At 38.4% G+C, this 11,872-nt stretch overlaps 1 protein-coding gene across 1 annotated transcript; it reads right to left on the minus strand.

Moving 5' to 3' along the window:
* Positions 1–2,170: 2,170 nt before the first annotated feature.
* SPAM1 (sperm adhesion molecule 1) lies at positions 2,171–6,974 on the minus strand. The gene is made up of 3 exons (XM_008492960.2): positions 6,006–6,974; positions 4,599–4,688; positions 2,171–2,830 (listed from the first exon to the last, which is right to left on the minus strand). Exons 1-3 carry the CDS (start codon positions 6,972–6,974, stop codon positions 2,171–2,173), a joined length of 1,719 nt encoding a protein of 572 aa, XP_008491182.1.
* Positions 6,975–11,872: the final 4,898 nt, after the last annotated feature.

Below are 11,872 nucleotides of genomic sequence, written 5' to 3' on the forward strand. Positions count from 1 at the left end.
AGAGTGAAAAATAATTTTGGCAAGATTTCTAGATTTTGTGAACCTGTGAGCCCTCTTATAACAAACTGCTACTGATCCAGTGTCTTTCATACCACTAGATATAAACCAGCTTAACTTCATGAAACTGCCTGTCCGTGCAAAGCATTGCAGTATTTGAACTAGAACTGTGCATCTCAGCTTAAAATTTTAATTATGTTGGAGCATTGTGCTGAAAAAATAACATTTCATGTAATTCATACAAAAAGCTCTAAGACATTGTCAGTGTTTTTCCAGTTTTTAGAAACTCTTTGATGGTTACCAGAAGTACAGTGTGAAAAGGAGGGACCTCACGTACAGGAATTATGCAGAAGATATACTATGCCTTTTGCTTACCCAAGATCAATAACTGAAACACTCTAATGAAGAAACTATGTTTTTGAAAACGTGATCAAAACCAGCTGGCTTCTTTTGTGCTAGACAGTCCAGTACATACATATTTTTTATTCTTTATTCTACTTTGAACATTGATGGCAGAAACAGCTTTGAATTGTGGACTCAACACCTTAACTCCAATGAAAAAATTGTCACTGCCTCATGAGAACTTGTTGTCCAAAGGCCATAAAACATTGTAACTCCATGTTAAATCTAAAGTTTTTATCTATTTTTCTTTATGTCTGTTGTGACTATCAATCTGTAAAATCCAAGGCAGTGGATATAATATGTGTTTTCTGCTAAATTTAGGACTAACTTTTCATAAATAAAGGTCTACTATATTGAAGTCCTAGGTATTTCCATCAGTGAGGCAGGTTGCATCTGTGAGAGGTGGTGATTTATTTATGCAGATCATGCCTAGCTTTGGGGAGACTTTTTAATCTATCCATGCCAGCAGCCACTCTTCACCCATGAGAAGTCCATCTGTCTATTAAGCATTTGACATAATCTGGAAAGGGTATTTTATCAAATGAACTACAGTTAATTGCTTCTAAGTGCTTAAACTGACTATCCATAAATCATAACTGAACTCGATATGAAATTGGGAGTGGTTCTCTTCTGAGGCATCTCTGCTACTTTAACATTGCTTTTGGCAATGCAATAATATAAAGTCTTTGTTCTGGCAGTTGCCTGGATGAAAAAGGTCCTGAGATTAGGGATCATGGGCACTGGAAGTGAAGAAAGGGAGCCCTAGGTTCCCAGTGTCATTGCATCTGAATGACAGATGCAGACAGATGAATGGCAGGTTCCCAGCCTCCATTGCTGAGTCTTCCTGAGGAACAAACTGGTTTCCACCAAAGAAGCTGCTCAAGGAACAGGAGGCATAGAGTAGGTCCCACACTCACAGTCTTTTGTCCAAATGGCATGGACAGTCCTATCCAGTTGCTAGGGCTGGCTGGAAAATTCAGGACTGGTGACCAGTGCCAGCAGGGAATCCAGAGGCAGATGAATTATGAGTTTTGGTCCGACAAAACAACTGGAAGCCAAGGAGGGGACATCTAAATAAGGAGGAGGGCTTGAGAGGAGAAGAGAAGAAAGAAGAATAAACTGCTACTGCTCAGATTTTAAATTATGAAGCTGTAACATTTGAAGTCAACATATTATAGGTAGAACCCTTTGAAGAGTTGTGAATATACTTAATTAAAAGAAAAACCACAATATCCCTGTAGATATAGTGAAAGGTAGAGAAACAGTATGTTAATCAGATAAATTTTATGCTTCAAAGTCCCACAGATCTAAGGTTAAGCCAAATAGTCTTAAGAGCTAATTTTCACATGGAGTCAAATTAATTCCTGCACAGAGCATCAAACCTGTTGACTACTAAAATTCAGTGACATCTAGGTTAAGATTTAGCTGGTTTAAACTGGATTATCAACTCTTTTTTTTTCCTTTTTTTTTTCTCCAAATATAACTATTAAAATGTAAACTGTAAAAAAATGTTCCTTATTTTGGTTTACACTTTCATATGGTAAAATCAATATATACATACCAATGTATCTTTGGCACAAATAGTAGTTTATAGAACTAAACTGAAGAAACACATTCAAGCTGAAGTGTCATAGAAAAGGTTACCTGATACAGATAAGACCACAGAGTTGCAGCTGTTTTATGCCTTTCAAGAATTATTTTTCTGTGCAAATAAAACCTTTAAAATCTCAAACACAGCTATGGAAAAGAGTATTCTCACTTTCATGGGACATTATATTAAACTTCTCAAAAGTAGAGTTGAAAAAACCATATTAAACTGTTTTATATTATAGGATGAGGAACTACTGAACGTACGAGTATCATTTGCTTCTAAATCATATCCTCTGGCAGCTGTGACAGTGTTATAGTCTGCAATTGTTATATCGAGCATATTATCCCCCAAAGTAGATTGAAAATCTTCTGTTTCTGGATGTTTAGATAATGTCACCTTACTCTGGGGGGCAAGTGAAAATACCGTAGTGTTAGACAGGGTCTTTTCTTCAGAGGCTTCTACATTAGAAAGTGAATTTGAGGATATGTGAATGCAAATATCTTCTGAGATGCAAACATGGAGGTAATTGATGTCATTGATATCAGCTCTAGGTTCACAACTTTGCCCTGCATAACAGTGACAATCAAATTTTTCTACGAATGTTTGCAGATCCTGAAAGGTTGGTTGCCCTCGCAGAGTGTATTTTCCATCTTTTGTCATTTGAATGACAATATTCTCAGGGTTCAAGTGAAGATAGTCACTGGAATTCCACTTTTTCCTTGCACAAGCACCAGAGTCTTGACATAACACTTGGCTACAGATTCTGGCTGCCATTGTGACATTGATGAGGTACGGGGTCAAAGTCCTCCTCAGGTAGTTGTCCAGAGTTCTACAGGTGTTCTGGGGAAAGAGCACCATATTTGCAGTGTTTAACATGGAAATCATTAAATCATTTAATAAAATGTTGTCATTCTAGCACCATAGTGGATATCTGTGAGTTTTTCTCCTGAGGCTTGTAAAATAGTCACTACTGGTTGTTGGAAGCAAGATTATCTGAGAAGTTAATCAACATCACAGAAAATTTATGTGGGATGGCTGCTGGAGATGTTATGAAAAACACTTATGTCAGAAAGTAGATGACTAACCTTTCATTTTATCAGTATGTTTTATGTAGCATTTTGAATCAGATGCATTTTAAGTTTCTTTTTATATGTCTTGAACTGATCTCACTCCTTCAGCCTGAGCAAGTAAGTTTTCAAACAAATAATCTCTGTAAGATTTTAATTTTCCCCTGACCTGAATGGCTAGGTTGTAGGAGTAGGGAACTTTCACAACATTTTTAATGGAAAGCATTTTGGGAAGATAATCAAATGGAAAGTATGTTAAAGGAATGGATCATTCTAATTAATCATCAAGTTGGCATGTGTTCTGTGTATAATTGGCACAGTTTTAATAACCAGAAGCTTTGCCAAATCTTTGTTTCTGGTGCTTTTTCCTTATGGCATTTGTCTCATAATAGGCATATATACAGCTAATACTTAAACCCATGGAGATCATTTCAGTGTATCTGAGGTGTATGTAAATATTATTGGTTTTCTTTTAATTATCTATTACAATCCTGCCTGAAAATTTTGGTTGATGCAATTCTTGCAGACATGAGGCTCACAGTAGTGTTTCCTTCCTGAAAGGCTATTGACTGATAACTGGAAAAAAAAAAAAGTGCCATTAGTTTACTAATAGATAGTTTGTCTGGTCTGTGGAAAATTCTGCTTGCTTTTACATATCTCAAAATTCAAGCAATAAACGTTGTTGCTCCTCTACATTCTGGTATTGTGGTAGTTGCTTCAGGTGCAACTGGTATGCTTTTTCAATGGCATGAACATAAAAAAAAGGACTCAAAGTGGGATGCTTTCAAGAATTTCACCTTCCCAGAGCTGCAGAATTTTTTTTTGGCTGTGCTTTCTCTGACATTAGGCCCAGCAGTATTGAAGACTTCTTTGCTCTTAGAAGACTTCAGAAGAGTCTTCCCAAACAGAAGTTTTTTATATCTAACTTGCCTGGGTATGAATGGGCTTATTCAAAAGATTTACTTGAACATCTTTATAACTATTTTTCTCAAACTAAGTATTTGACTTTGCTAAAACAAATTTGATTTTTTTTTCTCTTCTGACTCAGATCTTTCTTTCAATGAAAGTAATTGAAGTACTACTTACAACACACAGAACAATCTGGAGCTGAGATTTCACAGACTGACTGCCTGTGTTTTAAATATGATTTCTAAATGCACTACTTTAAAAAGAAAAGTACCTTTTAAAAATTGTTCTGAGCAAACACAAGTAATTTTTTCTGTACTTTGTGACTAGAGTGTAATGAAGATACAGGAATTATTTCCTTAAATTAAGTAAACAAGTAATAACATGACCACAGTTATTGTGGTAGCTTGTCCAGCTACTCAGAGCCAACACTGAGATTTTAAAAGACTAAAATCTTATTTTGTGTAATCAATGACAATATTAATAAGCTTCACATATGCTTATTTTTTAACTAAATAAGACTGCTGGCAATATGGATTAAAAATTTAAAAAGCTGAGGTATAAGTAATCATAATGCTTTATATGCTTTTCACTTTATTGCTCTTTAAAAAAATCATGTAATTCACCTGGCATACCTTATTTTGTGTTAAATTCATATCACCCCAGATCACAATTCCAGAAGCACCCAGTGCAGCAGATTCTCCAATAGTGTTTACCAAGTCATCCTAAAAGGAAATGTGCAAAGGTACAAAAAGCTATTACATAAGAGCAAAAGATATACTGCATGTTGTAAATTACATATCCAGAATATCTACTTAGAAGACAGCAAGGAATGAAAACATTCTGCTCTTAATTACACTATTTTATTCTGAGCTTAGGTTCTACAGGTCATGCCAGAAAATGTTGCCAACTATTCCCAACTTATGTATGTCATCTGCTTAGAAAAACAAGGCTGTAAAGCTGAGCCAGTGGTTAGCCATATGACATACACTCCTCCAACCATTTTATTTTCCATCATTGCCTCCTGCCTGCTCAGAGCTGATAGTAACTCGTTTCAGTAATGCTGCCTGAAGCAGAGGCTGGAAAGCACAATCTTTGGTTTGTTTTTTTGTTGTTTTGTTTTGGTTTTTGCCTTAATTTCAGTTACAAGAAGTGCTACAGCAGAAAAGTAGCAAGAGAAAGAGCTTTCACCAACAGGAATCTCTTTTCTCCAGGGAATAGCTGTGGCTTTTTACAGAGATTGATTTGGGAAATTTGTTTCTGTTCAATTCTCCTATTAGGGTCAGCTATTAGTCCAGCCCTAACAAATTCCTTCAGCTCATCTGAGATGGAAGATGACTACAGGAAGAAAAAGAACAAGTTAAAAACAACTTTCTGTGGGGCACATCACATGAAAATGGAGACTGAAAGAGTTATAGGATTTAAATGATTAAGTAGGAGCCCAACAGGGACTCTGGTACCCCCCTTGGCCCCCAAACAGAGCTGAGGGGCAATGCCTGGTGATGCTCTGATCAGCATGGGAGAGGACTTCAGACATAATGCAGTCACCAGGACCGCAACCTCTAATTCCCCATTCATCATAGCCTGTATGACCAGGAAAAGATTCCCCAAATAAGTGGTATTTTGATAAGGTGAGTGTATATGAAAATGGGGGACAGTGTAGCCAGAACTTCAGTAAGATTATTAGACCTTAATCAGAGCCTAACCTTGACTAACCCAAGATGCTGAAATTTCATTTTGTAAGCTACACAAGTGTAAAGGCAGAATTTTCTCATTATCTTTTCAACTCTTTTTCTTTAATGTACTAAATATACTTTCTAGTTTTGCTAATCTTGTGCTATGTATGAGAACTGCTCACAGAATAAAATGCTGTTTGATAAATATCATGAGAAAGGTTTGAAAATAGAACTCTCTGTGTTCTGTTTGACCAAATTTATTTGATAGAATAATTTGAAATTTTACACTAAATTTACACTCTGATACAAGTTAGTGCAATTTCTTTCCACTTTAGTTTGAAATACTTAAGCCCTAGCTCCACTCACCTGAGAGAGATATTCCTCATGGACATCTGTGAATACTGGCCGTGTATATACGAAAACTGGAAGGGGATGAGTAGAATTAGAAACATCTGAAATCCTAATGGCTTCTTGAACTCTGTTGCGAACAAAGAGTTGGGCATTTCTGGAAGATCTTAAGGCTGTCTCTAGATAGACAGATGGATAAAGTGCTGTGCTTTCCTGCCACAACCAATTAAGCTCATTATTTCTTTCTATTTCAATATCTAAACAGGTTCCTGTGTAATTATGTGGGTTTTGTTTGTAATCATAGTTATAACAGTCTGGATAAAGGTAATATCCCCACAGACGATTTGGCTTCATTTCTATGCCCAGCTTCAAAGTTTCCAACATAATTGATTTTGCTGCAGCTTCAAATTCCATTTTAGCTATGGTCCTGGCCTCAGCTTCTGATAGACTGAGGTCTCTTTGCTGAACCAGTTCAATAGATTCCTGTCTATAAATGTCTTTTGATCCCCAGTTCCTTATCCACACAGGTCTCCAGTTTTCCCAGTCAATGACAGCCAATCCAAACTGTTCATCTGAAGGAATATAGAACTCGATGTCCTCTCTGGCTTTTTTTAAATGATTCTCCAGCAACGTAAGTTGGGGAAGTCCTCCATTGTACGTTTCTCCCGTGTCTTCATTTTTGTAAGGATAGTAGCCAAGCCTGTCTGGATAGAAGAGAGTGATATTTTGCCCAATGGATGTCTTCAGTGTGCTTCCAATGAAAGAAAAAAAATTCATGTCCAGCTGCACTCCAGTCTTTTCAGTACAAAGTTCTGTAGGAGCATTCCAGATAGAAAGGAAGGGTGAATTAGAAATAAGTGGACGAGCTCTTACATTCAGAGATGAGCAGCAAGAAATGAGAAGAGTGGCGAACACCATGCCGGATGCTACAGGATACGTACAGGTAACACAGATGCCAAAATTTTGTGTTTGTCTGAGAGTTTCCATTGTAATATGTGCAGTGACACGAGGTGCTTCTGACCAGATGAAAATGAAATGCTCCCTGGGGTGTTCAGAAGGTTGGTTTCCTGTCAAAATCTTTATCATACAATAGATTTCTTCGGATTTATACCTATTAAGCAATATTTCTAAGGTTTAACACAGGGGCTCTTTTTATATGAGGCTCTCTGTCATTTCAGACTGCAGTAAACCTTTCAACAACTTCTGAGACCTAATGCAGAAAAAGAAACAATTGTAAATAAAGTAAAAGATGATTAATATTTCATTTCTAACCATGAAAGAAATATCATTTGTGATTTCTAATACATTGTAATCTTTGAATAAAATTCCCCTTTGAAGGAAAAGGGCAATGTGCAATCATAGAGAAAATAAATTCTCTCCATATAAAATTGTGTGCATATGAATATATATATATGTATGCATATATATTTATAAAGTAGATATAAAACTGACAGTAGAATGCTATCCAGTGAGTTATGGATCAGAATGAGTATGCTTGGTAGTGTCCTGATTGTTCCAGTGAATGATGTCTGTAAATGTGAGCAACCTTGCAACATCTTCTCCCAACCAACAGTAATCTATAGCTAATATTTCTCACCTATCTCAAAATAAAGTTCTAGTTCTTAATGCACTAATTCTACAGAGCACTTAAGGGAAAATACAAGATTACACAAACCTCAACTGTTGTACACATGCAAGAAAACAAGCCATCTACACTCACTTTACTCATTGAGGTATCTGACATACTATAGGCACTCTGTCTGAGGTCTTTGGAACAGTCTCAAAAAGCTGTGTATCATCTTGGTATATGGCCATCTATATGTTGCTTGAGGCCATTTGAGATTTACAGATTAAGTGACTCCAAATCTGCCTGGAGCATAATTCATTAGGAAAGCTGAAGTGGTCCATACACCCACGGGGAGCAGTCAGGCTTTTATTCAAGAACAGAAGGGTAGCAGTAGTAGTCATGATGTGTTCAGCAACTTTTACATAGTAGACCAGTAGCTAAAGCATCCTTCTGTGTGGTAACTCACCTGAATCCATTTCCCTCCTGATTTTGAAATGGTTCAAACCTAGATCTGTGACTTTCTATAGAGACCTCATGATTAGGCCATAAAATGCCTAAGGAGTATATGTGTGTGCATGAAAATATAGGAGTCACCATGAGGTGGGCCACAGGGTAGTGGGAAATGTAAAATGCTGAGGACAGAATGAAAAAAGCCAGTAAGAGTTTGGTTTGCATTACTGCATTCAACGTGAAGTGGAAAATGCAAATCTTTGGTCCCTACATTTGAATTAATTCTCTTCCTCTGTTTGTGTCTTCTGTGGCTACTTAATGTAAAATTTATAAGCACCATGGGCACAGAATCATAACTCTGTCTTCCCCCAGCAGTGCATACAGACAGCAGGTTGCAGGTATTACACATTTGGGGTTTTTTTGTCCAGCATTTGCATCATTTTGGATCATCCCACTGGCTGCACGATTTTTAATTTGTTTCAATAAAATGGCAGAATGCCTCCATTCATCAAGCAGTTGTGTACCCAAAAACACTTGACAGCATAATGAGAGGTTGATGGAGACTTGAACTTCCTTAAATCCATCCTCAAGCCAGGTTCAGAGCAGAAACTGTTATGGTAGTAGTACAATGAGATTCCCTGTGTCTTCACCAAGTTTGACCGTATCTGAATCTAGAGAAAACTCCAGATTTGTTTTGACTGGGGGAGAAACCACGTGTGAACAGGAACTATCAGGGGTGGGGTGGGAACAAAGCTATGTGACTGAGTACTGCATTACAGCTTCTGCCTGAATGGTGAAATCTAGACTTTTAGGGACTGAAACAATGAAAGAATGTATGTCACCAAATGGACTAACCAGATCCTGCCTCTGGTCACAGATGTAACACTGTCTAGAGATGATTCTGGGCTCCTTCATTTGAGAGCAGCTTTCCTCTTTTGAGGATTATGAGGAAACTAAGGACAAATGGAAAATGTGTGATGGAGGAGATCTCTAGGTGTTGAATTTCCCAGAGAAGAGTTTTTTTCATTACAGGGCTCTTCAAGAAATGCCAAAACTCAGACACTTAGCTCCCAGATTAGCCAGTCTATTTAGCAGACCCCACTTTGCTTCTTCCTCATCCATCACTTCAGATGCCAAGAGGCAGTAGGGATATTTTCCCTTTTATTCTTTTTCTTCAGCTGCCAGCTCTTGGTCACCATGTCAGTAGAGAAGCACAGAGCTGCTGCCAGATCTCCAACCTAGCTGAGGAGGGAACAACAGCCAATTCAGGTTTTTTGGCTTAGAGGTACCAGCACATGTGAATGAAACCATCTGCTCAAAAACACAAGCATGCCCAGCTGAAAGACTGGCAAAGAAGTACCAATAGCAAGGTATTTTGCAAGAGGGTTTGGCAGAAGAAGAGGATTTTTTTTTCTTCAATACAGAATGTTATAGTCCTGCAGTAGGAAGTGCAAGTAGGAGCAGAAAACACAACTGTGAAGTGTCAGATATCCCTTCAGAATTCATTTGAAGGTACATGAAAAACAGGTAAGGAAGGGAAGTAAAATGTAACATAGGTGGCAAGATGCAACATACAGCAGAGCTAGAACTGCAACAGCCTTTTGTCACCAGTCCTGATAGCATCTCTGTCTCAGCTCCACTGCTGCTGAGCCCCTAGAGCCCTGTTTCTCACCATATGTCAAGGAACTGGAAGCACATCCTACATGCTCACCAGGAATGCTATCAGCACCTCTGTTCCACAGACCATCATAAGCTTTCAGCTCAGATTTTGGCCCTGTCATCCTAATTCCCTCATCATATTAATACAGATTGCTTTTGCACCACACCTGAGTGTCTGAAGTATTATGTGCATATCTGGCAAGAGCTCTCCATGGCCTTCACAAATAGCTGAGCTGCGGTCAACTGTAACTGTGCTTTTTTTGTTTGGTCCAGTTTCCCTTTTTTGTTTGTTTTTCCCCTCTTCTTTGCAGTAAACACTTTCACTCTCTTTCTTCAATGGACAAATTTTCATCACCATTTTGGAAGATGCAGAAAGCAAGGCTAAACTGCCAGTCAGAAAGGCCAAGAACTGTAAAGGAAAAGAGAAACTGGAGATACTTGAGACCCTAGGATCAACAGGTGTGTGTGATGACTGCTTATTGCTTCCATACTAATAAAAAATAAATAAATAAAAAAAATATTCAGGAGGTTGGATCTTCTTTCATGATCAAGCTCTTCAGTTCTCTTGAGATGATGAAAAAGCAGTAGCCAACAGGAATTCTCTCAGTTCTGTGTTGGATTCCCTCACCTAGCTTTTGAAGTTCTATTTCACTTTTATCTTACAAAAGCCTTATCAATCACAGGAGGAAAACAAGTTCTTGTTAAAAAAGCAGCAGTTGGACTGAAGTCTACATCCATACAGATATTTCATTATTGCACTGCTGATGTGATAACTAAAGAAAACCTTCCAAGAAGCAGTTTTATAAGCTAGACTTGGATTATAGATCTGACCACCAGGAAAGAAATATTTTCACTTAAATTGTTCCAAGATGAATGCCTCATTTGCATATCATCAGCTTGATTAGACTTGTACAAAGTAGGGCTTCATGCACATCCCCAGCTGCCCAGAGATGACAGCAAGAAAAAGCCATCTATCCTCCGAGTTAAACAATCTCAGCTACCTCAGCATCTACTCATAAGACAAATCCCTTATTCATCATTTAGCTAGACTTGCTGCCATATGTCCATTTCTGTCTTGTCCTGAGGAGCCATGGGGTAGACACTTTAGTGTGGCATCACCAGTGCCAAGTGGGGGGGAATAAATACATTCCTTGATCCCTTGGCAATAGAGTCTTGTTAATGCCACCCAGGAGGCTGATGGTCTTCATTACTACAACAACACATTGCTTACTCTGTTCAACTCAGTGTCTGCCATGACCTCCTAGAGCCATTTCTGCAACAGCTCTCCAGCAAGTCAGCCCCCAAACCTGTATTGATGCATGATATTAGTCCTCTCCAGGTGCAGGACTTTGCATTTTCTTTTGTTAAATTTCATGATGTTCCTATCAGCCTGGTTGTGGAGGTCCCTCTAAATGGCAGCATGATCCTTTGGTTTATCAGCTGCTTCTCCCATGTCTGCATTGTTTGCAAACCTGCCAAGGGAGCACTCTGTCCCATTGTTCAGATAATTGTTCAAGTTGTTTAATAGTCTTGGACAGAGTATGAACCCTTAGCATAAATCAGCTGGATTTGATGGACTGGCAGCTGAACTTTCTGGCACTGATCACAACCCTTTGAGCCTGGCTGATCAGCCAGCTTTCAGTTTCACTCTCCATTTATCCAGCTTGTTCTTAATCAGTGAGAATATAGAGAGATAGATCAAGGTGAACAATATCCACATCTCCTTCCATCCACCAAGCCAGTCCTCTCTTTGAAAAAGGTTGTCAGGTTGGACAGGCAAGATTTAATCCTTGTTAGTCTATGCTGACTACTTCAAATCACATTCTTGTCTTTAACATTTGGAAACTTCCTAGAATTATTTGCTTTGTCACCCTCCTGGGAGACTGATGGGAGGCTGAGATGACCAGCTTATAGTTCCCTGGATCTTCCTGGTGTCCCCACCCCACATCCCTTCCCCCGCTCCCTTTTTTTTTTTTTTAAAAAAAAAAAAAAAAGATCTGAGTGACATTTGTTTTTGTCCAGTCTTCAGAACCCTCCCCTAATCACCATGACTCTAAGATGGTCAGGACTGTCCTTACATCAGCCAGATTCTTCAGCAGTACAGCTCCTTGAGGGCACATCTCACCATGTCCTGTAGACTTGTGTATGTCCTGTTTGTTTAAATGTTCCCTAACCTCATCCACCCCACTGAACACAACTTCCCTCTTCC

This window comes from Calypte anna, chromosome 1, assembly GCF_003957555.1.
Source record: "Calypte anna isolate BGI_N300 chromosome 1, bCalAnn1_v1.p, whole genome shotgun sequence".
NCBI classification, from domain to species: domain Eukaryota; kingdom Metazoa; phylum Chordata; class Aves; order Apodiformes; family Trochilidae; genus Calypte; species Calypte anna.